General features: G+C 37.5%; 2 protein-coding genes across 3 annotated transcripts; one reads left to right on the top strand and one right to left on the bottom strand.

The window, feature by feature from the left end:
- The first annotated feature begins 205 nt into the window (after positions 1-205).
- Positions 206-18,534, top strand: LOC134651050 (keratin, type I cytoskeletal 9-like). Of its 2 annotated transcripts, none has more exons than XM_063506031.1 (5): positions 206-382; positions 12,423-12,489; positions 14,734-14,868; positions 16,116-16,953; positions 18,400-18,534. In XM_063506031.1, the coding sequence occupies exons 1-5, from the start codon at positions 380-382 to the stop codon at positions 18,458-18,460; spliced, it is 1,104 nt and encodes a 367-aa protein (XP_063362101.1). In that variant the 5' UTR covers positions 206-379; the 3' UTR covers positions 18,461-18,534. The 2 variants fall into 2 exon arrangements, with proteins under 2 accessions (XP_063362101.1, XP_063362102.1); XM_063506032.1 differs by lacking the exon at positions 206-382 and adding an exon at positions 8,694-8,829.
- A 1,709-nt stretch (positions 18,535-20,243) lies between these two features.
- Positions 20,244-26,617, bottom strand: LOC134651068 (lysophospholipid acyltransferase 7-like). Its single transcript, XM_063506055.1, has 7 exons — positions 26,344-26,617; positions 25,021-25,331; positions 24,516-24,667; positions 24,196-24,407; positions 23,179-23,352; positions 21,322-21,460; positions 20,244-20,542 (listed from the first exon to the last, which is right to left on the bottom strand). Exons 1-7 carry the CDS (start codon positions 26,571-26,573, stop codon positions 20,291-20,293), a joined length of 1,470 nt encoding a protein of 489 aa, XP_063362125.1. The 5' UTR covers positions 26,574-26,617; the 3' UTR covers positions 20,244-20,290.
- Positions 26,618-27,942: the final 1,325 nt, after the last annotated feature.

The following is a 27,942-nucleotide window of genomic DNA, read 5'->3' as shown; positions in this document are numbered from 1 at the left end:
CGCCTACATTTTTCAAATTTGCCGCCTTTTTCTACTGTCAAGATCTGGTTGACCAAGTATACTTAAGGTTTCCGTACATAACCCAAATAACCGGACTGAACTTTTGATTTGAAGTTTGTATTATAAACGCGCCTGACAGACGTCAATTGCCATTGGCACTCTTGACAGCCTTGACAGACATTGTCTGTCAGTGTCAGGCAATTAATTCTGTCTGCTGGTTGACTTGTTTTTTCTGAGTAATATTTAATGACAAAATCGAACAGACCTATTGTGTTGCGTGACTAAATCAAGCATTGAGGTAGTTTCATGTGTCTAGGGAAAATCAATCAATTATTCTCATCCTAGTTGCGAAACAAGAACCAGAGGCGCGACGTTTTTTATGGTAAGTGTTAATTTAAAGTATACTTTTATAACAACCTTAAGTTTAACCAGCTGTGCATGTTTTTATTTGGTAAACGTTTAATCGATGACATATGTCCGTAGACTTATTTGTTAGACTATATTTAAAAAAAAGTGAATAAATTTTGCTCATATCCGAGTTATTTCTAGCTATCCGGTGGCGAATGCACTAGTCCCAAAACGCACTATTAGTCAATACACTCTAATTTCGAAAGCCCCTCTTCTCATAAGAAACTAGGCCCAAAATACCATATTTCCAAAAAGGCTCATTCTCGATTTACACGAGAACCATTGAGAACTAGTCCCAAAATACACCTTTCCCAAAATACCCCAAATTGTGTTCACCTGTGCGTGGCGTAATACTTTATTCTCATAATGCGTAGGTCTCAAAACACTCTAGTTCCAAAATACCCTATTTTTTTGGAATGTCTCTTTGTGACTGCTTTCAGCCGTAATCATTACCCGTTTGATGCCTAAAATATTTTTTTCAAAAATAGGATTTATTTAATTATTATTTTGAGCTATACAGGGTGTAATCGTTAAGTGTTGCTCGGCGATAGTTCCGTAAATATAGCAGATATCAGAAAATTTCAAATTGATATCGAAAGTGCATATAGTGAAAGTGAAGGGCAATATACACACGAGTGTTTTAATGCCTGTGTTGATAAAGCAGTGTATGGAACTATCATAATTAGGTGGGCGATCATAATTAAATAATGCCATAAATGAGGGTAGTTTCTCGCCCACCTAATTATGATAGTTCCATACACTGCTTTATCAACACAGGCATTAAAACACTCGTGTGTATATTGCCCTTCACTTTCACTATATGCACTTTCGATATCAATTTGAAATTTTCTGATATCTGCTATATTTACGGAACTATCGCCGAGCAACACTTAACGATTACACCCTGTATAGCTCAAAATAATAATTAAATAAATCCTATTTTTGAAAAAAATATTTTAGGCATCAAACGGGTAATGATTACGGCTGAAAGCAGTCACAAAGAGACATTCCAAAAAAATAGGGTATTTTGGAACTAGAGTGTTTTGAGACCTACGCATTATGAGAATAAAGTATTACGCCACGCACAGGTGAACACAATTTGGGGTATTTTGGGAAAGGTGTATTTTGGGACTAGTTCTCAATGGTTCTCGTGTAAATCGAGAATGAGCCTTTTTGGAAATATGGTATTTTGGGCCTAGTTTCTTATGAGAAGAGGGGCTTTCGAAATTAGAGTGTATTGACTAATAGTGCGTTTTGGGACTAGTGCATTCGCCACCGGATAGATTTCTAGCAATGACGCACAATCATGGGGTTTAATTACTACTCTCAAGGATACACCTTACATATCCGTATTGTATTATAGTGCAATCATTATTGCTTACATGCATTATTTAGAAAGCTTGGAGAATTCATGTAAATTTGATAAACAATTAATACAATGATCATATTATGTAGGTACATAATGTACATATTGAAACGAAATAAACTTTATTCATAGTATAAAAGCGCAATACAGTTCATCCATAGATCAGAATATTTAACACATTCACTGCCCCCGATGCACATGTGCGTTCACCGTCATACAAGTTTGTTCCTAGGCCACGCCCCCTGGCAGTGAATGCGTTAAAAAGTATTAAATTGTCCGAACATTTAAGATTCCAATTAACCAGGTTTCTTGGTAATTCCTTTGGATTAATTATGTTTACATGGATTTAAATAAAACTGCGAACTCTCTTGAAATTGCTTGTACATTTCCCTGTAACTCAATTTACGCCAATAATTATGTGTCTGTGCTGAAAAAAACTATTATGTTATATTATTTATTTCCTATTATTTTGTTATTATACCAGTTGCTTACCCCACTGTAACACATACAGAACAGAATGTTTGATTTCACATCATACCACAATAATTTTATTTTTCAATACGGCTACATAATATACTACATAAAGCATTACTTAACGAGATCTGCGCTTACATCCTAATTAAGGCGTTTAGCACACATACAATTCGCACGTCGGTCGGATGTTTGAGGCGAGACAGCACTATGCATGTACATATTGTATCAACATCCTGCTTGCAAATCGGTATGACGTGCATATTGTATCCAGTGTGCTAAGTGCCTAGTTGCCGATCGCCTCTTTTAATATGGAACAACATACTCCATATGTAGTTTGTTTATGATACTAACTCATTTGGATGAAACACCTATATTCTTTGCATACCTATATTCTATGCTTAAGAGGCATACGATCCCGCCGCCAAAAAGCCGCACCCATACAATGCAAGTTACATTCTCATTTGATTAAATAAAAGTTGGCATGAACATTTACATAACATAATATTTATATACCATATAGTTCGTTTTTTAACTATATAAAAAAGGTAAACAATCTCGATGTGTATTTTTATTGAAAAACACTTTTGAAAAATAAGTCACGGCAAATATGTAATAATTATGAATCATATACGATGATTTACATTCTTATGCTTTCATAAGTAATAGTTACTGATTTATAAAAAGCGTTTTTCAGTTAAAAGACACGTCAAGATCGCGTAGTCTTTTTCTAATGCTAAAAAAACGAAGATATAACAATTTAGTACCAGACTGATCTGGTACTAAATTGTTATACAAAGAAAGTACATAAGTAAGTAAATATTCTTTACTATGCACCATAAAGTAAAAAATACACAGTAAATGAAATACAAGTTTAAGACTAGGTAACAACAGGCGTGGTAGAAAATAGAGTGAATAAAAAATGTAATACTATAAAACTTCTACTCTCTAATTTCTTTGTATTACAATTTCTAGCAACGTAAATTAGTACCAGACATAGAATAGGTTTGTTACTCGAATATTCATGTTATATTTCATGATATTCCGTTTTTTTTTTCTTAGCCCGTTATTAGTGTCCCACTGCTGGGCAAAGGCCTCTCCCCTTGATCTCCACAACTCCCGTTGTTGTGCTCTTACCGGCCAGTTACTGATGAATATCATATCGTTTTAAAATGAAAGCGTGTTTTCAATTGTATAGCGGCGTCTAGTTACGTGTGACTCTTAAGTCTAGGTATGCGAAATGGTCTAGCTAGCTAGAGCTAGAGCATTTATGCATGGTCAATAAGTGTAGGTAGGTGTACATTTCCAGCTCAATTGAAATTGATGTATCCTGCTATTATTTGCTAGATGTTCTCAATATAAAGAATCACTACAAGTGAGCGTGTATACCTAGATGATGATGACTTCAAATTATTACGGTTTTTATATAATAGTAAATAAATAATCAATCTAAAAATAAACTCGATATCATTAAATTCAATAACGCTTCGTGACCCAGCACCTATGGTCAGACAACTCTTTGATTCTTCGAGACCCTTCATACATTCCGGAACAAAAGTAGGTATGTGCTTGATATAGAACACGCACTCGAAACTCATTCTTGGAGAATAAATAGGGATTACTATTATATGTATTAAAACATTTATTTTCGGCTGTAGACATAATTCCTATTTCATATTTCACGCATGACGTACAACACCATAAAAGCGTCGGATTCCGTGAAGGAACACTTCCTTTCGACTCTGCTAACCTAGTACCCCGTCGCAATTATGGCGGCATGCCAGCTAGAGCCCGCTAATATCTGTGCAGACTCAAACGGTTATAAGTCACGTTTCACCAGAATGCCCAAAATCCGGTGCAGTAAACGAAAATAAAGCTGCAAGTAATAGGGTTTCCAAATAAAACTAGGAAAATGTATTTTAGCGGAAGAGCTTGTAAAATCATAGCTAAGTTTAAAGTAACTCTTTGCTACCATGGCGCGCGTTAATTAAAAATAGGTACCACATTTCAAGGCACGGTCTTATTATTTTAGATAATGAGAGGTAGAGATACGAGGGGTGTTCAAAATATTCTCGGTATGAGAATGAAAACAAACAAGTACGAAAAGTTTGATATTTTTATTTTTCAATATACTCCCCCCCTATGTTCATACACTTAAAAGATCGATCAATTATTTTTTTTAATCCCTCGTAAAAATATTTTTTATCTTTCGTGTAAAAATGCTCCTCCAATGCCGCCTGCAATGCTTCATCGTCAGAAAATTTATTTCCACGCAGATCCTTTTTAAGATTGGGGAGCAAAAAGAAGTCGCTGAGGGCTAAGTCCGGACTATACGGTGGGTGAGTAACAGTTTTAAACCCACATTCAACAATAGCTGCCTTGGCAATATGAGCAGTATGGACGGGGGCGTTGTCATGCAGAAGCAGAATACCTTTGGTTAACTTTCCTCGCCTCTTTTCTTTAATTACATCCTTTAATTGACGTAGAATGTTAGCGTAGTACTGTCCTGTGATATTTACACCTTTTTCTTTATAATCGATTAGTAATACTCCTTCACAATCCCAAAATATCGTGGCCATGACCTTGCCAGCTGAAGGGATGACCTTGAACTTCTTGGGATGAGCTGAACCCTTAATGTGCCACTGCATGGACTCTTGTTTACTCTCTGGGTCATAATGATGAACCCAGGTTTCATCTCCAGTAACTATTCTTTGCAGCACCTCATCAGGATTTTCACCGCACAGGTCAATAAAATCGGAACAACAAGCTACACGCATGTCTTTTTGAAGCCGAGTCAGCATTCGCGGAACCCATCTTGCACTTAGTTTTGACATATTAAGATGGTCATGTATAATATCATGTACGGTACCAATAGAGAGATTGGTTACTTGTGCTATAGATTTTACCTTCACTCGACCATCTTCCAATATAAGTTTTTCCACTTTATCAATATTTTCTTGTGAAGTAGCTACTACAGGCCGGCCAGGTCTAGGGTCATCTTCAATACTCTCCCTTCCGCGTTTAAACTCGCTTGACCACTTTTGAATGGTAGATAAAGAAGGAGCAGACTCACGGTAAACACAATCCATTTCCTCTTTTATGGTTTTTTGATTTTTACCCTGTTTTGTCAAGAATTTTATCACGCATCGATGTTCTAATTTAGTTAACATTGTCAATTCGCACATGATGTTCATGTTTGTTCAGCAATTGCAGAAAAACAAAAGACCATCTCGGTTCGAATTATACTTTTTTTTAATGTCAATGAATAAACCTTAGCGGCCAGTAACGAAAGAAATTTTAGAAGAGGTCGTAAGATATCAATACCGAGAATATTTTGAACGCCCCTCGTATAATGTACCTATGCACTGTAGGATCAGGATGAGTTTTGATTGGCAAATGGCTCGTACTTAGAGAAATATATAAAAATTAAAGGTTTACCCCTCTTGTTTCTACATTTGCCTAAAAGAACCTGTACAAATCTTACGGAATATACAATATATTTTTCACCTCAGCAGCTCGAACAAGGGTACTTTGCTACTTAAAAACAGTGAGCAAAATCGAATTTTGCTCACTGAGTGAGACAAAATGAGCAAAATGCGATTTTGCTCACTCAGTGAGCAAAATTCGATTTTGCTCACTGTTTTTAAGTAGCAAAGTACCCTTGTTCAAGCTGCTGAGGTGAAAATTTAATTGTTGGTATATCTTAAGAAAACATGAGTGAATAGAGGTAAGTGATGAAGAAGGAATACATTTTTCGGGTTCTCTAATATGTTCTCACTGCTGAGGTGAAAAATGTTGTGTACTACACGAGATCAAAGTTATTTACATCTCGTGCGCTTTTGAGTCCCTTACTACGCTCAAGATTCTAAATTAGATTCACTCGCTACGCTCGTGAATCTATTATAGAATCTTTCGCTTGCACGGGACTCAAAATAAGCACTCGAAGAAATATCAAACTTTGATCTCTTGTTGTACAAATAACTATTGATAACATTTGCCGTATAAAAGCTATGAGCAGTATGTCTTCTGTTTTCATGTCATGACTGTAACAAGATAAAAGTCTCAGTGCTCAATACAGGTTGGCCGAAAAATACGTTGACAAAGATTTTTACTGGGGCATTTTGTTGACTTTTTTTGGACCAACCTGTAAATATCGCGTAAAACAACCGCGTGCTTTACTTGTTGTTCAATTGTGCCCCCGCAATTCCCTTGCTTCGTATGTGCATTTTCCAATTATTGGCCTCGGGTTTATGTGTTTTCCAACAAGAACTGAATTCCTAACACGTCAGGAAGAATTCAGACATTCGGTAACCCTAACTGCAAGCGATAGCTGCGCAATGGCGGAAGTTTATACTTTATGACAGCAACATTGGTACACGGTATCATGTCGCAGGCCTTCGCAAGTGCGTGGTATTTGAAAAACTGATCTTACTAGTGAGGTTCTAGATACTTGTGTTCGAAATACAAATACAACAACGTTTGCTACATCTCCGGTAAAGTAAACCATGTTGAGCCAATTAGGTCGGTTATTCCTCGGTTCTCCTCTTGGGTCGGATGGTCAGAAGTCAGACACGCTCATAAAACTAAGTGTCTACGCCAAATCTTACAATCTAACCGGAAAGGCACTTCTGACAGCTTTAGCGTAAAAATCGTAGTATTTTCTTGGAAAAAAGTAGGTATGAGAAAATAAGTACGCGGTCATAATTTATCATGAAAATGTCAAAAACGGGAAAAAAATATAAGAAAATACGCGATCATGCATTATTTTTACGCTTCGGTGCTACGCGACGGAGACATGAGAGCTACGTAAATGATACAAATAGACTTCGCGGGCTATTATGCGAAAAATCGTTTAAAATGGAAACGTTCAAGGGAAGGTACCTACATGCTCTGCATTTATTACCCCTTACCCTGAACTTAAGCCATGACTTTTATCTTAATGTAAAAAAACGATGCAAGTGGCTATTGGGTTAATCAACTTTTTCTTGTCATACGTTGCTATGGTTACGGTCTCCTGAGTCACTCTTAAAATTCTAGGTTTTTCGTATTTAAATGAACCAAACTTGCATTTTATGGCAGTTATAATATAAGACCTTTCCATAATGGGACATCTACTGAGCATGTTAGTAGAACATGGTACAGCAGTTCTTCTAACAATCTATGCTATGCTATATCATGCTATACGTATACTATTGTCTCCTCGCTGATGAGACAGAATAACAAAAAGAAATAGTCGATTGACCCTATTATTAACTATTTAGTTCCTCTTTATTGGTGTAATTAGTGTTAGCTTTATAATAAAATAAATATATAGTTTAATACTAAGGAACATTTACCTACGTGTCTAAGTATTAAGTAGGCACACAAGCCAGGCTTGAAAGTAAGTCAAGTGGCCATCACGTAGTAGCTTCCACTGTGAGATAAAATATGACGACGTCGTAGTTCAGTATATACAGCGTAATTTTTTTTTATAAAAAATCTCCTTGACTTCATTAAATTGACATTGCGGATAAGAGCTTGATGGTCTGCTATGTTAGTAGGTATTATTAACCTTTGCTAAGGTGGCGTAGCATATGACACTTTTACGGTCGAATATTATATGTAGGTACTTTAAATTGCTTATGCACCGATACATTTATTTCTTAATATTATTTTCTCAGAAGTGATTGCCATGTAGGTAAATACGATGTATTTGCCTATTGTATATTCCATTATTGTCAGAAATATCAGAAATGGTTAAGCTATTTTGAATTCGTTTAATATGTAATCTGTCTTTTATGTTTGCTCTCCGATGTCATTAGGTATGTCTTTCTTTATGTGTATTCTAAAAATTTTGTATACTATTTTATTGGTCTTAATATGTATATTATCCTTATCCAATCCAGTAGTAAACAAATGCACATAAATAGATGTATTGCTATGTGGTCGACGATAGTACAACCGCTCTATCTTCGTATCCTAATGAACATCTCAAGGATGTTTACATCATTCTATAAACAACCGGTTTTTCGCTCGCGATAAAAATCGCTAAAATTAAGCTTAGGTTTCTTTTTTTTTGTTTTTGGGCGTTGATTGGTAGACGTCTAAGATGTCCGTCTCAAAACTGGGAGTTTACCTAAACCCTCAGTGTAAGTAAGATTACGAAATAACAGTGGTTTTGTAATCCTATTGCTGCCTCGCCTCAAGTAAACCAAAACAAAATATGACTGACGTCGATATCCGTAACAGTTATGCGTTAACGTAAGTCACAAATAGACATAAAAGAGCCCGGTCTGTTTTTAATTATGTAATTACGGGTTCTCCGCAATAGGTAATATTTTCATGAAATGTAATGCATTACCGATAATTGCCTGTGTCATGAACTCCGAGTAACATCTACGCCTATGATGTCATTTAATTTTACAAATTACCAAGTAAACAGTGTTATCAGACTCGGACAGTCATTTCGTAAACAATAAGTTATTTAGTCGGTTAGCGGCGAGGCGCTATAGTCACTTTTGTGCGTATTTAATTCAGTCGTGATTTGACCGTCGTCGCTGTGTGGTAGTGTATCCTGTTATCTGCCAAACCTGCAGTTAAAAGTCGTAAGTTTAAATATTTTATCGCATACATATTCTGTGAAACGGTGCATAAATTCTCACGTACGATTCTGAGTCCAATATTCTTTCAATCTAGTCAAACAGTATAGATACCAGTTCGGTTTTATATTCCATGTAATATATGCAGTCAGTAGCCGAGAATCTGTGTAAAGCGCACCCGACTTCTCGAGCGCATTTTATCTGGCGTCACCGTCCCACGGGCATGAAGTGTGAACACGCCGGATATATCCGCCGATATAAATCCCTGTAAGCGACACCCTTACTTACACCCGTGGCTTGCAATCCCTGAATTTCTGAGACCGGCTGCCATGCACCACGTCTAGAATTTGAACGCCCTAAATCCCGCTCCGCTGCAGCATAGCGCTCGTCACGTACTCGCGTTTGATTCCGCATTATATCACTAGACTGCACTTCAAAAGGACAATTTGGTTCGTAAAACGGCAGTTTGTTTCACGACCTGAAAAAACAATCTGAAACTGACAAAAGGTATCAAAAAACTATTATGCGGATAGACGACGGATGAAGGTGCGGTTAGAGGTATGGCCGGACCGCCGGTGAAGTGCGGAAGTGACAGGCGAGCCGTTAACGCCGCCGTTACAGGCTCAAGTGATATATGAGCTGCGAAGTGGCTCGGTGCCGCTGTCACTTCGCGTTCCGCCGCCACACCGCACCCGCAAAAAGATAAAAAGGATTCCGAAATACGATTCACAAGTGGGCTGCCGGAAATGGGTAGAAAGTTACCGAGCACGGCTTTATGTCGGGCAATATATCTCCCGTATCGCTTCACATCCAATTTCTGCTGTATGGCATGTAATATCCCCTGGGGGTCCTTTTAATTTTTAGTCCGACGTCCTTTTTAATCAGTACGAAGCCATTAATTCTAATAGCGACGCCACTAATCATACCCGAGCCAGCGAGTCGCCGGAGCAAACATGGAAGAAAATTGTGTAAAATCCTTAGCTTAATAGTCGTCGTGTGGGTAAAGTGGTAACTTAGTCCCGTGTCTACCCTTAGCCTGACCCGCGTGACCTTCAGTGACCTGTGACATTAGGGGCGCCCCATGCCGCCACTAGCTCACTACGCTTTCCATCAATGACAAATTCATTGCCATCGATCCCTTTTGTTTCGTGTTCATGTGGAAAAGTACACTTGTTTTCAGGAATAGTTCGCCCGAGTTGTACAGGATATTTTGTTCACAATAAACTAAATATCGTGTGACAAAGTTTTCAATAAAGCGAGATATTTGCGAGGATATTCGCAAAGCGTTTTCCCAGCGGTCCACAGTAGTTGGTAACGAGCTTATGCGGAGCGGTCTCAGTCGAAATTGTTTGAGGAATGTAGCCAGGTGTCATAAAGTTGCAACTGACGGACGGGCGGGCTAATATTGCTTGTGCTGAGACTGCTGAGTGCTGAAATGTGCAACGGCAAACTTTTAGCTTAATAGCTACATATGACACCTATTTGTATAATTCGGAGATAACCCGATGAACTTCAATACCAACCGTCACCTTTGTATCAATTGGTCGTAATATTCATTTCAAGAAGTGCCTTATGCAGAAATTCAGTGTCCAACCCGCATTAGACCAGCGTGCGGACAACCTTCAATTCAAGCCCTATCTTGTATGAGAGAAGGCATGTGCTTTAAGATGTGTTTACCATTTGAAACTGCACTGATACATGCAATGGAAACAAAAAAACAAGTAAAATAAACGGTGTAGTAAACTTGAGCCAATCAGCTGTTAAGAATAAAGGAGTAGGTAAAAATATACAATTACATTATGTAGACTAAGGAAAATTCATAGTACTTATAGTGATTGACTAAGTTAATGTGCACAAATTGCATTTCGGGAAATCGGGTTAAGTAATTAACTATGTATTCATTAGTGATAGGTACCTACAGCACAACGGTTGAAGTGTGTGAGTTAAGTTTGGTTATTGATATCATAATCCAGGGTTAAGATTAATGAAAATAATGAATATGCGCAAATTATATAACGATACGACACTAACCATTAAAAAAGTATCCTAAAGTAAATAATTATGTAGTAAAAAAAAATACTTTTCCTTATAACAAGTCCTATAGAAGCATAATAATCTCACGGCGATTCATAGCGGATTTTTCCTTGTAGTCGCAAACATATTTATTTACTAAGCATGTTAATTCCTCAAAGAATTATATTCCTTGTGGTTAAATACAAATACCTACTACAAATCATAGGTACTATATTGATATTTTAAGGCCTGATATGTCTAGGCTGATCTGCGTTATTTTCGATTAAATTCGTACTTCTAAAAATAGAACTGAAAAAATACCTATCACAAATCGGTCCCGCCACAACGACGTTCAAATTATAAACAACTGTCATGTTTTAAAGTAATGAAATAAATGCATTTGTATTTGTATTGTGTATTTGTATGTTTTTATGTTTGTTTACACTTGGTACACATTCCCGTAAAAAGGCGTTTTACTATTATTAATAATTATTTATGTTCTACATAGATCTCTAGTTACTCTTAATAGTCTAGATAGATTCCGAACCTATATAAGTACTTAGTATTCTTTAACAGTATCAGTTTTTATTGCGTTTGATTGAGTGGGTTCTAAGAACGCGTAGTCGAAATGTTTTGCTCATTTTGTACCTTTGATTATATCTAGAACCGTAATTATTTTTATATCAAAGTTGGTAACAAGACTAGTTTCTGCTCGCGACTTCATCTGCGTGGAATCATGATGATGATGATGATTGATAGAAACTATGCTATGTCCTTTCTCGCGGCCCGAACTATCTCCATACCAAGTTCTGTCCAAATCAGTTCAGCGGTTTAAGCGTGAAGAGGTAACAGACAGACAAACTATCGCATTTATAATATTAGTAGGTTAGGATATTTTATTTATCATACAAAATATGTAGACGTAACATGCTTTACATTTGTTCCAAAGCTTTATGAATACACGTGTCCAATATGTAAATATTTAATATGTTTAACCTTTTAACCGCCAGCAATTTTTGATCGAGCGTGCTCGTGTCGCCACCGACAGTAATTGTACCACGCAGAGTAAGGTTGGCATAGTTACGGGAGTTATAAATGTTCTGTAAAAACCAAATCAGATCTTTGTCTTATTTGTCAGACTGTGGCGAAATGAGCTGGATAAGTAATGTCTTATATATCAGACTCTGGCGGTTAAAGGGTTAAAGGATATTGCTTCCTATTTATTTATCCTTTTATATATTTATGCTGTTTTTATTCATATACGGAAAATAAAGTCTACTAGAGATATTACATTTTAAGTCTATAAAGATAGGTACATTCAGCTGCAGAGAAAAGGTACCATCCCTGCATACAAACTTCTATGCAGGGGTGGTACCTTTTCTCTGCAGCTGACTGTACAACAGAAAGTATCCGTTAAGTTTATTTAGCTTCTCACTGTATTATCTGTAGACTCAGTCGCCGCTTTATTCACTGGTTTTGGTTTACTAATTAATGCTTTATTGCAGAATTAAGAACAGCCATTATCTTCCTTCAGACTTTATATTAGCATAGTCTAACGCTAACGAAATCGTTTTTTTTTGTTTCAGATAAAAATGGATTGGAGAACGGGTCTTCTGATTTTAACGTGTGTGTTCTATGCTGATAGTTTTTCAAGTAAGTAATTTATTTTTACTCCTTCGTAAATCCACTGTATCTCGGGTTTTTGGTTATAAAATTGATACTGCGCTAAACAGATTTATCTGTGCACGGAACTTCCTGTTCTCGAACGTCGTACAGTGAACGTGACCTTTATAACTTCAACTGATTAAATCGGATACGCATGTTAGAGCGTCATACTTCGCAGATTAATTATTCTTTAATCTATGTTAGCGATAGTTGATGACTCGCCGCGCGAACACGGGCTTCGGCCGACAGCCACCGGTGACGCTCGCAGGCACGTCTTCGGTGCTCCCGAGCTCCCGTAAGATATGGCTCGAATCCATTACCTAATGCACACATAAAACGAGCAACCCGACGCCTCGAGAGTAGCAAAACAATGAGTTATGATCCGACCTTATGATGCTCTTTTTATTTGTTTTTATTGCCTCTAAACTCGCACTTGCCGAGTCGCAAATTCCGTGCCACCAAAGAATTCTTAGCTTAAAATGTTTTCGGCGTCGAGTTTTTTCTCCCGCTTTTGTGTTGTTCGGTTGAATAAGTTTTATTACTTTTACAATTCACAATAATGTAATTTTTATTCGAGATACATTTCGGTTTCAGCCCCCATTATGTCGAAATAATTTTATTGATTCGTAGGAGGAGTTTCTGAGGAGTTTCGTCCTGGTGTTTTCTACTTATAATATTATCTGAATAAAATGTTCGTTCGAGGATGTGGAGATCTAGGTAGTAGGTAGCTTCTAATTAAATATTCTGACGCCTAAACCGTTCATTTGCCACGGAGCACGGATTTAATAACTTTAAAATTCATTGTACCTTACCGCGAACAAAAGAGATTCCTTTTGTTCATTCACAAATAGTGTGTACTGTACTGTAATTTGACAGCGCGAAGCAACGAATAAAGAACGTATAAATTGATTCTTACATAGGTTTAAATTATATTATCTACGTTTAACAATCCCTTTTCCCAAGCCACTATATTGTCAGCAAAAAATAAATACTAGTATCAGACAGTAACTTTTATCACAAACAAAGCACAATAATACATATTTTTCTCTTTATTCAAAGCTCGTCGTTTCTAATTACAAAAAGAAAAAAAACCTGACTCCGATTACCTTTTATGGCTTGTTAGATAGGATTTCGTGGAAATGTATACAATGTTTTAACCTTTTGGACGCCAATGACCGATATATCCGCACCGTAGGTTCAACGCCAAAGACCGATTAATCGGTCACAGACCACAGAGCAACATAGACCTACGTGCATATGCATAAAGTTCAATTTCAGTTTTGACACTTCGGTGACGTGGCGTCAGTGTGACAGCTTTTGTGTTTGATACAGCGTCGAAAAGGTTAAGGGGCCCACTGATTACCAGTTCGCCGGACGATATCACCCTGTCAGTTATTCGGAACTTTCACCTTTTGCGTTTAACTGACAGGCTGATATCGTCCGACGAACTGGTAATCAGGCGCCTTTTCAGACAGCTTGGCATGGTAGGTATTTTATTTATTAGATCTGCACTTTACAACGTTATGTTCTGTCTATGATACACCACATCACATGTTAAACGTTTGTTATCCAATTTTAAATCCTGTTTGTTTATGTCTCTAGAAGGCCTTACAAATTGGTCTAATACCGTCAGAAGTTTATTCTAGTATTTTATTAATTTATAAGGGTTTTTCCTTCAGCTTTGACGCGCATGAATGACCGCCTTTTCTTTACTTTGTTATTCCTTCTACTGTTTTCTTTAACCCTCGACGAAAAGGGTTGTTTCAATTTTAAAATGTTTAATTTATTTGGCCAACGGTAAATTATTTGTATATAGACCTCAATTGTTCTGTGCGCTAGGTAAAAGAGTTATAAACGCAAAAAATGTATGAAAAGTGCATGATGGCTATGGGATAGCCCGGATAGGTATATGTATATTCAGCAGCACAAGTAGCGGATCAGACTAGGTACCCGTCAAAAGTACCTATGTCAATTATTCTGCTATAGATACGTTTGAACGTGAACTGTAAAGATATATACATATCTTTATTTAGAAGAGTATTCCAGTCCTTTTGGCGCGTTGTTTCATCCCCTACCAGGTATTGATGCTGACTGTAGGTATAATGGCGCAGACTTGAGAGACAGCGTGGTCGGAGTCTACCTAAATATAATTTCATATCAAAACGTACTTTGTGAGATGGAAACCCACACATATGTTTAAGAAACATGTGCATGATTTGTGTTTGTTTTCAGAATATGGACGCACATGCAAAGACATAGGGTGCCTTAACAGTGAGGTGTGCGTTCTGGCGGAAGATCCCTGTTCTTTCGGCCACACCAGGGACTGCGGCACTTACCCAACATGCAAAAAGAAGACTGCAGTTGAAGGTACGTTCGTCTAGCTAGATTTAGTACTATCTTAAAATGCAAGCTGCCCCGTCAATTAAAACACTGACGCTCGCATCCCCATGTGTCGATTAGTCGAGCATATTGGTTTGCTATTCGGATCTGCCAGTGTCCAATCTTTTGTACGTGTGGAGAAGGCACTTGCTTTGAAATAAAAGATACCTTTTCTACTTCTTGTCTTTGAGTAATATTACCTTTATTTTCATATTATGTCGCGCCTAAAGCAAGTTTTCATAAGTTTTTTTTTTTAAGTAGCCTGTCTAACTTTACTCTTTTTCAAATCATTCACTTAACAAAATCCCGGGGTATGTAAGTACAGGTAAGTACATAAATACATATATGATAAATGGACTGACCTGTACGGATATGATGGTCGTTCTTGTCTACGTGACAGCGTGATAAAACGGTGTCCGTCACTTTCTTTCCCACGGTGTTAAACAGTGACAGTTATTTTATCACGTGGATAAAGATGGATAAAGCTATCCATAATAGGCTGGCTGATGATGACGATGTAGGTGCCCGTCACAGGAACTCTGTATTGAACAACTGACATTCCATTGTGTTTGGACTCGTTACCTCGTAAGAAACTCAAGTTGTTAACCTTTACATAGGTAGTTTTAGGTACCTAAAAGTAAATATTTTCAACACAGGGTACCTATCTTTTGAAGATAGTCGATTTTATACAAGCACCTAATAATATTAGGTCACAGCATATGATTATCATATGCTGTTTTTTTATATCGATTACCTACAGGATAGTGTTTTAGACAAATCAACGGACAGATTTAGAATAACGCAAAATTATAACATCAATGCGTTTCCAATATTTATATTCTGACATCATTTTACTGTCGAAATCAGTTCAAACATCCCACATGCATTAGATATTAACAGTATTTCCTGCGCGAGCATAATAAATACACACGTTAATCGTTAACACAGCCAACTATTTACCTAAATAGATGTGGTACCTAAATAAAAAATCCCGAATTCCTCAATATCAACGATTGTTTAACAAAACTTTAAGGTTTATAAGCTTTACATACCTACTCGTATTTACCAATGTAAACTTTATTCTTAACATAAATATACAAAATCCGAACTTGCTAAAATGTTATAGGGCATCATGAGTCATGATTCATGACAGTTGAGTGATATAGAAACTTCTCAAAATATTATTAGTAATTATTACATTTATAAGATAAATAAGGTAAAAATACTTATTTCAGGATCACACGCTGAACCGCAGCCGTCGGTGCCTAAACCAATGCCAGCGAGACCCCAGACACCCTCGAGGGACTCCGACTCGGCTCCTAACTACAATCCGCCGGCCCCGCCCGCCGGCGGTTCGCCTTATGGCGGCTCGCCTTACGGAGGTTCCTCGCCGTACGGCGGTAGCTCGAATAACGGAGGAAGCAACTATCCTGGAGGCTCGCCCTACGGAGGTGGTTCTCCATACGGAGGCGGATCTCCATACGGAAGCAACACAAACGGGGGCAGCAGCAACCCGGGAGGCTCACCTTACGGGGGCGGTTCTCCCTATGGAGGCGGCTCTCCTTATGGAAGCAATTCAAACGGAGGAAGTAGTTATCCGGGAGGCTCACCTTACGGAGGCACCCACGGTGGTGGCTCACCCTACGGGGGAAACTCACCATATGGTGGCTCTAACAACAGAGGAGGTAATTCACCATATGGCGGCTCGAGCTCTGGAGGTTCAGGCTTCGGTTCTGGCGGCAAAGGAACCTTGGACAGCATATTCAATACGCTTAACAAATACGCTAACGGAGGCGGAGGCTCCAGCGGCGGCGGCAACGGCCAGGGCCTGTCCAACATCTTCGGCAGCATTCTCGGCAATCTCTCTAAAAACGGAGGCATAAACAACTTGTTCAACACCAGACCGATTATGGAAAATCCTAACTATGCCTCTCCCTCAAATTCTAGGAGTTCTAACTCTAACTATCCGTCATCAGGATACCAACCGGCTCAGAACAGGAACTATGGGGGGACGCACGCCAAACCCAATGCGGCCTCTACTTTCAAGCCCGCGACCTATGGCTGGAATGTCGGGTAAATAACTAATTCAGTAACAGTAACACGGGTGGAGTTTTTACTATTATTTTGCTAATCTAAGCTTCTTGCAGTTTTTTTTTTATTTAATCGTAATCACAATTCTACACTAACAATTTTATTAAGTATCTAAATTTCACTGGGTGCTCTTGGTTAATGGCAAACGTAAAATAATTACAAACGTTTAGCATACCTACAATAATATCATGCGAAAAAAAGATCTACAAATTTGTGCTGGCACTGTATTCCGCTTTTGTGCTTGGGTGCAGTACCTATAGCAAGGTATATCGCTTTGTATAAACTTTATACCAACGGCTTATTCAATTTCGATTAATGTTAATTTGATTATTCTAGTTCTAATTGTAGCACCTTATTGGAGTTATTGGTTCTATACCTACCGAATAAGTATCTAAACATACCTTTTTATGAATCATAAAATCACCTTTGCCTTGCTTGGCAAAAAGATACGCGTTCAAAGTATTTATACTTTACAGAATGTACGTGTGTTTATACAGTATTGCGTTTCTCACGACTAACTTTAATATATTGAAGCCCTTTGAACGCAACGCATGTCCGCGAACTTGTCTTACTCACAAATAACTACACACCGTCACAAACACGACCAGCGACTGTGGTGAAAAGTTAAGCACTAACCGAACTAAACACCGAAAATGACCAAAAATGCTGGTAGACTAATATGTTAACTAATAAGAATCTCTAATACTAATGATTTTCCCTGTTTTCGTGTAAGATAACCACAGGTGGAAAGCTAGAATCTCCTAAGAGTGTTATCTGCTGGTCACATTTCAAAGTTTGACGAATATTTTACAACTTTGTCAAACATTCAACGTTGAGAGTCCAGAAGGAAGAAGCTTGACAGAGACAGAGATGGTTGGTCAAATATTTGATACGGTTTGTAAATAAGGTGACCTGCCCTGCATGGACTTACTCTGGACAATGGCTAAACTGGATTAATACTATTCACAAACTAATTTATAATTCTATAGGAGGCTGAAATGGGTAACATAATGTCATAATCATAAGTGTATAGAACCGTTATTGTAATTATTTTGTAAATACCACAACTCGCACATATTTTATATTTTAGCATTATAATTTACTATTATTTAGTTGCAATAATATGGCTATGTTATTAAGCTAATTACCTGCTCGTTCCAAGTGTCAATTATTTATCAAACTAACAATAATCTTTATTATAATATCGAGTAACAATGCGCTTTAAGTGAAAGTGATAGAGACTATATTTAAATGCAGTGGAATCTACAAATACCTACGTTTGATAAATAACCTTCAGACGACTTGAGACGAGCCAGAATAAAAGCGCTATGTAGATAGTTCAATGTATCAAATACTCTATTTTAAGCTTTATTTGTGCGTATTTGCTTTTAGTGCCATTCTAATGTATTTTATTACGTCTGTTTTCAGCGTGATACTGGTTTTGACATACCTGACACAGCTATACCTCTACAGTATGACGCGGGGTTGAAAACTAACCTAGTTGTTTATTGTTATTGTGCTAATATATATGTAATTTACGGAAATTCAGAATTTATGTTACTAGGTCGCTGTTATTGTAAACTTTTGTACGCCTATACGTCAAGAAACGCACATGAAATTATGACACTTTCTCTTAAATTAAAAGACTGCGGTTAAAAGTTTCGTGTAAGTGCTAATATTGTTTTATGTTTTTTTACTGTATTTGTGATCTAAAATATACTGTCGTAAAGTGGCTTAAGTGCCTTATGTATATGCGTGTCTCTTAATTTTAAAATATATGTAACTCAAAACCTAGTGATTATACAGCGATTGAAATAAATATAAGATGTGTTAGAAAATCAATAAGACACCTAAACTGATAGTAAGCATTTAGTTTAAGAGGTTTCCCTAAACATAGAAGCATTTTTGTTTTTTTTTTGCCAATTTTTGATGCACTCAGGTTTTAACTTCTGGTGCAAGACTTCCATTTTATAGTACCTGTCAAAAATTTATTAAAGAAATAAACATTTCAAATAAAATATACACCTTTATTCATTTGTCATTATAACTAAGACTAGAAATCTATTTATAGTATTTGTGTTGGTAGTTACGGGTTGAATGCAATAGGAATGTAAACATTTACTTAGTTTAGCAAGTATATTTGGGGCATTATCTATGAAAAGGGACCTTATTGTCGATGGCGCTTACGCGGCATTGTATTAAAGATGGTCAAACCAATTTGCCAGCAAATAGGAACAAAAAAACTATACTCATACTTTTCTTTTGGGTGCTAGAACTAGTGTAAGAAAAGGATAGTATGACTCTATGTTTGAAATAAGACAGTCCTTTGACACACTATATATCGGAGCATCGTTAATAATGGCGTAAGCGCCATCGACAATAAGGTCCCTTTTTATAGATAACGTCACATTTAACCAACTGAACACCAACAAGGTCATAAGACTCATATAAGTCATCAAGGCATCTGTACCACCATTAACTTAACCTTTCGTATGCTTTGTCCCGTATACGTCCCAGACAATTTAGACTATAATTTATAATTTCAAGGCTAATTAAGTAGCAATTTTTTTTATAAGAGCATACGAAGTGTCAGATCTCATTGAACAAAACTAGAGATAAGTATGCTGGCGCCATCTATAAAAAGCTTTAATGCCAACCCCATTCCGGTCGAGTTTCAACATGCTTTAACTGGCTAGGAGAGATATTAGGTGTGTGACGTTGGCATTCTGAAAGTTTGATGTAGTTGCCATCGATATGTTCTAGAAACGCTAGAATGTTCCAAAATTGACAATATAAAATCCCCAACCTAATCATAATTAACACCAAATACCCTAGGTACTAGGTACTTCAAAACCCTTATAACTAATGTACCTAAAATAAACAGCAGCAAAAACGTATGTTGTCATGGCAACAGATTCATCTTTATACGAGTGTTTTAATATTTTTGCTGCTGTATCTTAAACTATCACGACTTATATATACTTTACCATTAGTACCATTACATAACAATGATATATAACTATAAAAACATGTTTTTTATCAGTGGTGAAAATTATTGGTCAACGTTGATTTAGTTTAGCCTGTATACAGAAACAATCTCAAATTAGGAAATCTCATTTGTTCACCTAGCAATTATTTCGCAACATTCGATATATTGATATAAAAGTAAAAATATTGATTAAAAACAAATATCTTAAACATACCAAACCAATTTCTTGAGCAATCTCATAACAAAATCCATAAAAAATACAGTTAAATCGGTTTCAATTACAAAAATAATAATTTCTCTAAATCTCTATGAAATATTAATCACTTTTCATCAATTTTCCTTTACTTTTTCTTCCGACTTATTGTCTAATTTCTCTTGTAGTTTCCTGGGCTTACGCTTTTGTGTTTTACTCAACACAATACCCAGTAAAAGGAACGCGAGCCACACTCCATACCAGTAGTGGTACACGGACGAATAGTATATCCAGATTCGATCGAAAGTGAGCAAAAGGAAGGCGGCCGCTTGATATGACTCTGAGTGGGACCTTAAGAACCACATCACAAATCCAATTATCCTCTTTTTCTGAAAAATAAGAAAGCATTCGATGTGATATGATGACGATCATTGGGAAAATTAAAATTTTCCTTTTTTCACACACAAGACCAAAGAGAATATGACAAACACTTAATATATGCGATATTATGTAGTGGGTGGTGGGAAAAATAAAAGCTTCCAGCCCGGGTATTGCCGACGACACTGCAAGTCATGCCAAAAATGCGTATTTTCGCGAGCGGCGTGGTAGTGGGTACGAGTACTATTTTGATATACGAATCAACCGTGAAATAAATAATGTATCTGGCGCCAAAGGCCCAAGTCATGCATATAACTAGACCCCGGATTCTTGTCGCGATCACGTGACAAAAGGGTGATTTGGGGAGTAAATGGAATGGTAGAACAAGATAATACTTAAATTATAAGATAACATAAAAAAGTACGTCATATTTTTTTGGTATACAATTATTTCGTCCCACTGTTCCATTATTCTGCTAGAAGACGTAGCCTCACCGCAAGTCATTTAGAACAACTGTTGATCTGTTACGGAGAGTCCGTTAACAATCGAGCGACGTCGACATTTTAATCTTTTTTTTTGTATTATCTTATCTTAATAAATCCGTATTAATTAATAGGTACTGTTCCATTTACTCCCCAAATCACCCTCTTGTCACGTGATCGCGACAAGAATCCGGCGTCTACATATAACCATTCCAACCAAAAACGTAAACTAAATTCCCATTTCCACGGCGCGAGAACTTGCATGCAATATTCGATATATTGATGATATGATGGATTAATTTACTTACCATTCCAGTGGCTTCCTTGTAGTAAAGCTTGTAGTAAATGTCTTCGGCCATCAAATAGAATGGACAAGCATAAATGCAGAAGAAATACCCAGCATGGAATCCATGCCATATCACAGACACAAACAGCGCTGCATGAATCCTGGGAAATACAATACAAATGTGATTACACATCTCAGCATTTAGCTCGAGGGAGGGCATACATACAATAAATTGACTTGCACACGCTTTTACTTCCTCAACAGCCTAGATTATGGCCTAATCTACGGAACTAATCGTGTTGATATAGCCTCCCTAAGGCCCAGCCATACAAACGAAACGTCCAAAATTTGCCACTGAAATTTGAACCTAAATTGTAGGAAATAGAGTTGATTTTGCGTTGATTTAAAATTAACCTTTTGACCGCCCCAGTCGGCTGCGGCCGTCATCGAAAAGTCTTGCCACGGACGCCAACGACGACTACAGCCGACAACTTCGCCAATGTAATAGGGATTTACGCGGGCCTCCGTAAAGTTCTATTTCGCTTAAATAATTGCGATCGCCTGGGGTCGGGAGCACGGCATATTCCTTCGCCGTCTGGCGGTTAAAAGGTTAAACGAAAGAAAGCAAAAGCGACTCTGTTCCAATCGAACATGGTATAAATAAATAAAATAATAAATAAAATATCTTTATTTCGAAGAACAGACTTCATAGTTGTTAGTAACAAACAGTAAAATTAAAACAAATAAATTAAACTTAAAGCTAAGGGTTAGTATTAGTTATAAGTAGGTACATACACATTTAATATTTAATAAGGGCTAGTTGCTACCCCTTTAATTTGCTCAATCCAATAAGCGAGAATTGGGCTATCATATTTGTCAGCAATAACATTCAGAATACTGTTGGGACTGCTTCTCACTCGACCTAGCAGAGATACTATTTTCTTGCGCATGATTGCCGGAAAACCGTCTGTTCTAGCTTCGCAAAACATGCCAGATGCACTACATCTACTAGGTAAGCCCAACAGCATTCTGAATGCATTGTTGTACTGCACTTTTAATGCATTGTAGGCTCGTTTCGTATAGTTAACCCACAGGCCGCTCGAGTAAAAGGATTGGGTATAAATGACATCGAACTGAATAGGTACTATAGGTAGGGCCTTGGGCCTTAGGAGGATAAAAGCCATACAAATCGTTTCAACAAAGCTAAGAACAGAACAAGAATAGAGTAAATGAAATTGCATATACATTTGTATAGTTTCATTTAGCCAGCTTTGTAGATATACGTTCACTGTCCCGTGCCCCACATATGGGTCACGGCAAGCCTCTATTAAAAGGCCGTGAGTGGACGCTCGAGTTGGGCGTGTAGCGGGGCGGGGCGTGCGGCGTGCATGTTAAACAAATGCAAACGTATAGGAGCGGCCTTAGTGCACGCTGCTCAAATTACTTATGAGCCCGACGCCACGCTGCACGCCCCGCCGAACGCTCCGCTTCGAGCGTCCACTCAGGCCTTACATTAAGGTTGACAGTTAACAGTTGGGACAGTGAACGTGTTAAATAGCCTAACGATTTGATTTTATGATATTGCGCTGTTTCGACACAATCTAGTATAGGTACTTATATTTACTATTGAATCCATTATCTATTGAATCCATTATCTATTGAGTCCAGTTATATCTCAAACGTAGATAAAGGAAAGACGAGTAAAGTAGTGTAAAATAATGCGGGCTCCCGTTTAACAATCGAGCTACCATTAACGTACAGCGTCATCTACTTCAGCTGTCTGTGGCTACAATTTTTTCCACTGCCTACTTTACGCGTCTTGGTATTCCTTTGCTTAAAGTTCAATCTTTGATAGAACCAGCTTAAAAACAAATCTTACTTGAGCGGTTTAACAGGGAACCTCTTGTAGACAACCATAGCGACCCAGTACTGCACAGCCTTGTTCCAGACCTTCATGGAGTCGCGCAGTGTCTCCACGGTCTCACAGCCCCATACATCCATGGACTCCATTGTTTTGAAATCATATTGAGCTTTTTTTGCCTCTTCCTCGGTCCTGTAAACATAAATACTTATAAATAGCCAGATTAAGTCTTGTATGTATACTTACTCGTAATGTTCGAGTCAAAATTAGACCTATGAAGCGCCTGCATGAACATCATAATAAAAGCGCCACAGAGGTCAATCGCCTATCATTATAATTTATGGTTTTTAGGGTTCCGTACCCAAATGGCAAAAAACGGAACCCTTAAGGATTCGTCATGTCTGTCTGTCTGTCTGTCCGTCCGTATGTCACAGCCACTTTTCTCCGAAACTATAAGAACTATACTGTTGAAACTTGGTAAGTAGATGTATTCTTGTGAACCGCATTAAGATTTTCACACAAAAATAGAAAAAAAAAAACAATAAATTTTGGGGGTTCCCCATACTTAGAACTGATACTCAAAAAATTTTTTTTCGTCAAACCCATACGTGTGGGGTATCTATGGATAGGTCTTTAAAAATGATATTGAGGTTTCTAATATCATTTTTTTCTAAACTGAATAGTTTGCGCGAGAGACACTTCCAAAGTGGTAAAATGTGTCCGCCCCCCCCCCCCTGTAACTTCTAAAATAAGAGAATTATAAAACTAAAAAAATATATGATGTACATTACCATGCAAACTTCCACCGAAAATTGGTTTGAACGAGATCTAGTAAGTGGTTTTTTTTTTATACGTCATAAATCCCCTAAATACGGAACCCTTCATGGGCGAGTCCGACTCGCACTTGGCCGCTTTTATAAAGAATTTAATGTCATATTCCTGTACCACAAGAGATTACACGTCTCATTTTATATTATTGGAGTTTTTATCACTATAAGCCCGTCAGACCCTTGAATTAAATAAATAAGTCTGTACATTTGTTTGAGCTTCAAATATCCAACAGTAGGTCCATGTCCGGTCCTATTCCTGCCTTGCACAGGATACGCGCCGACGCCAGCCGACGTGCACACACTCTCAGCCAGTGTCATGCCGGAGTAAATGCGTTGGCGGAACGCGGCAAACAGCACCCATGGATACATCATTCGGTAGATGAAGTTTCGGTTGTTGTGCTCTTCAGTCAGGACATACTGAAAATAAAAATAATTATGAGAGATAGAAGAAACCCTATTGAATGTTAGACGTTAGAATGTTGAGCGAGCACTTGGAGATTTACCAAACACCTAAACAATATCTACCTCTAATGGCCAGATGTTGGACAATGCAAGATACAAGGATATGTACAAAGGCACCATCTTCAGTGTGTTGATTGTGGCGCCCAGGCAGTCTGCATACTTGCTGTAGGGCAAGTGGAAATAGTCATCAAAAGTCCTGTATCTGTAGTAAGGACCTGAAATTTACAAGATAGCACTGCTTATATGAAGAAATAATTAGTTAACCCTTTGAACGACAAAGACATCAACTGACGCGGCTACATCCAAATATCAACCTTTGTGCATTCCGATAGGCATGTTTATGTCTAAAGTCTCTGAAGTTATGTCTGCCACCTAAAGGTTTATAAACAACTAGCGACCCGCCCCGGCTTCGCACGGGTTAACAAATTATACATAAACCTTCCTCTTGAATCACTCTACTCGATTTAAAAAAAACACATCAAAATCCGTTGCGTAGTTTTAAAGATCTAAGCATACAGACAGACAGACAGGGAAGCACTTTTGTCTTATACTATGTAGTGATAATTACCTGTAAGCAAGCCAACATAGGTAAATGAATAATGAAATAAGTCTTCAAGGTTAGGGTTAATTATTTCCAAAAATTCATCATCCTTGTCCGTCTCCTTTACTTCACTTTTATTTTCTTCCTTCTTTTTGTTAGCCTTTCCCACCGCTAACCAAGATCCATTGATTTCAAATGCTACTCCCACAACTCGAAGGACAATTATCATCTCAATGAGATTGGTTTGTCCTGACGGTAGTGGGAGACCAAATTTATCGGATAGTCTAAAGCAAAACAGGTAGCCAAACATGAGGAAGAATGTGACCACATGACAATATCTGAAAAAAAAAATACAGGTATGTCAGTGGGTTTATGTAGGTGAGGATGTGGATTTAAAAAAATTAAGCATAATATGCCATCTAATACATGACTTCTAATTGCATCTTTATAGAATTTTGCTAACTTTAACCTAATATAAAGAATTAGAATATATGATTTCTTTTGCTGCAGATCAAATTAACATTCAGTAATTTGTTGCTTTCATAGGTACAATAAGGTCTTTCATTAGAATGGTGAACAAGCTATGAACCCTGTAAGGGCACTGCAAATTAACACATTCACTACCAGACAAAAAATGGTGTACAACCCCAGAAACTGGTTGTCTATAGCTGCATATAAAACAACCCGCCAAGCGGGTTGTCCGGCATCTGAGCAAAGTTCACGAGCGGGTTCCTGGTCGTGAATGTGTTAAGTACTATATTCATAACTTACTATATAACTAATAATATTACGTAACATAAACTTTAATCTCAATATCAACATAAATATGGAAATTTAACATGCATGAGATCTTTTCATTAGTATTATATAAATTAACATAAATTTAAGTCTCAATAAACTCTTGCATATTATAAAAACTATTTTATATTAAATATTTTGTATGTTTTTTGTTAAATATATTATCACTTTTATCGTTTTTTATATCTATTGGAAGTTTGTTATGAATTTTTATGCACATTAATGTTATTTAATGTCCATGACCTCATTAACCTAACTGTAATCACTTTCCTAGTTTTACTTGTAGTAAAGTTGCCAAACAAGTTTTTCGGCTATTACAGTAATATGAATAATTTAATAATACATACATAATTATGACATTGGTAAAGGCACGATTTCAGTGAATGTATTACTATTTGTTTATTAAAGTTTGGGGGACCTTGTGTTTTACTACAATCTCATAATGTACATACTCAAGGATGTCTTTATTATAACTTTTTTGATTAACTACTGTAATTCATGCGAATCACGGTGGCGGGCGGATCGCTATAAAACAAACAAACAATAACTTACTTCACGGTCGCCAGTTTAATAGCTAAAATGCCGAGAAGAGCTGACAAAATAGGATGTACAGCATTATATCCCGATACAATAACAATGAGAAGTAATCCAAGACCAGTTCCAGCCCACTTTTTTGCATTTACTGAATTAATAGACCGATAATACGGTCCTATTGCAACACTGAACAATAAAAGCGATAAGTAAATAATATCATTTTTGTTCTTTGCCAAAAAGGCCCACATTTCGAGGCTAATTATATGTTAGCAATAAAAAATGTTCCTAAATAGAAACAAACAATAGAATTAAAATAGAAATATAAAATTAAATTAATATTATGAGATCGAGACGTGCTCTGCTCAATGCTCAAGTGACGAAATGTCAATGTCACTTGATTTTTTTTAACAGTTATGGCCTGGATGCGAGTTCTTTAAGCCAAATGTCACTTGAAGTTGAATACCAATACCACTGACAACTGTGTTCCATTCTCATGTGCAATTTGCTTTTTATTTAATATTGGGAATGAACAATTTATTTATATATATGAATAGTTTGTCAAAGGACTGTATCATTTCAAACATAGACAAAGAGAATCATACTATCTTTGTCTTAAACTAGTACCAGTACCCAAAAGAAAAGGATGAGTATAGTTTTTTACTTTTTTGTTCTTATTTACTGACAATTTGGTTTGACCAACTATACCTAGTTTTTGGCATTAAGTGGAATCCAGACGAGACAGTTTTTCGCCAATCTGATGAAATTGTCCGATCGAATCAGGCCATACGGACGCAAACGCCAATTTGATTCCCCAATCAAATCAGCAGGTGCGGACACAAAAATGCCAATTTTCGAAGTTAGTAATAATAATAACTCCACGGCCGGCTTCGGCCACGGCGACTGCTGTCAACTCCGTTGCTGTCGCTGGTGCGCTCGCAAGTGGCTGATGTAGCCGATCTTTTTAGTAAATGTTCGCGAACATTGCGGGCATGTGAGCACACCGTTGACATAATTGTAGGGTATTGCCGCAGGTGGTCTGGCTTTTATTTTATCACGCTTGGCATCAAGCTCCAAGCGCCGCCGAGATTCAAAATCGGTTATCTTGGCATTTAGTGCAGCCCGCCATTCCGTACGCACGGCTGCCTGCTGCTCCCATCGCGAGGGCTCTACGCCACACTTTTTCATGTGACGCTTAAGCACATCTTTGTACCTGAGGAATTGGCCGCCCTGTTTTCGCTTGCCCTCCTCAAGCTCAGAATAAAAGATGTGCTTAGCCACACGCTGGTCGTTCATCCGCGAAACGTGACCGCACCACCGAAGCTGACGTCGCATGAGGTATACCTCGATACCACCCACATTTGCTCTACGTAGCACTTCGGTTGTGTGAAGTTAGTATATGGAATGCAAATTGGTGATTAAATTGTTTACGTGTGGACGCTAGATTAGATTGGCGCCAATTATTTTCCGGATCAAATCGGTCGATTTGCCCAGCGCGTCTGGATACGGCTTTAACAAGTGGAATGCTCCCAAAGCTGTTTGAGTTAATCTAAAAATCGCGAATGGAAATTCATATATGACATTATTGACAGTGACACTCGTGACATTGACATTTTATCT

The sequence above is a fragment of the Cydia amplana genome, chromosome 9, assembly GCF_948474715.1.
Source record: "Cydia amplana chromosome 9, ilCydAmpl1.1, whole genome shotgun sequence".
Lineage (NCBI taxonomy): Eukaryota > Metazoa > Arthropoda > Insecta > Lepidoptera > Tortricidae > Cydia > Cydia amplana.
Note: the sequence above shows the minus strand (reverse complement) of the source record. Positions and strands in the feature narration are given on the sequence as shown.

Excerpts from the sequence above, each read along its gene's own strand:
- LOC134651050 (XM_063506031.1), top strand. Across the intron at positions 12,490-14,733 it reads CTATGCTGATAGTTTTTCAA|AATATGGACGCACATGCAAA; the intron begins GTAAGTAATTTA and ends GTTTGTTTTCAG. Across the intron at positions 16,954-18,399 it reads ACCTATGGCTGGAATGTCGG|CGTGATACTGGTTTTGACAT; the intron begins GTAAATAACTAA and ends GTCTGTTTTCAG.
- LOC134651068 (XM_063506055.1), bottom strand. The coding sequence starts at position 26,573 with ATGTGGGCCTTTTTGGCAAAGAACAAAAATGATATTATTTACTTATCG. Across the intron at positions 24,668-25,020 it reads CTATGTTGGCTTGCTTACAG|GTCCTTACTACAGATACAGG; the intron begins GTAATTATCACT and ends TGTAAATTTCAG. Across the intron at positions 20,543-21,321 it reads ACAAGGAAGCCACTGGAATG|AAAAAGAGGATAATTGGATT; the intron begins GTAAGTAAATTA and ends CTTATTTTTCAG.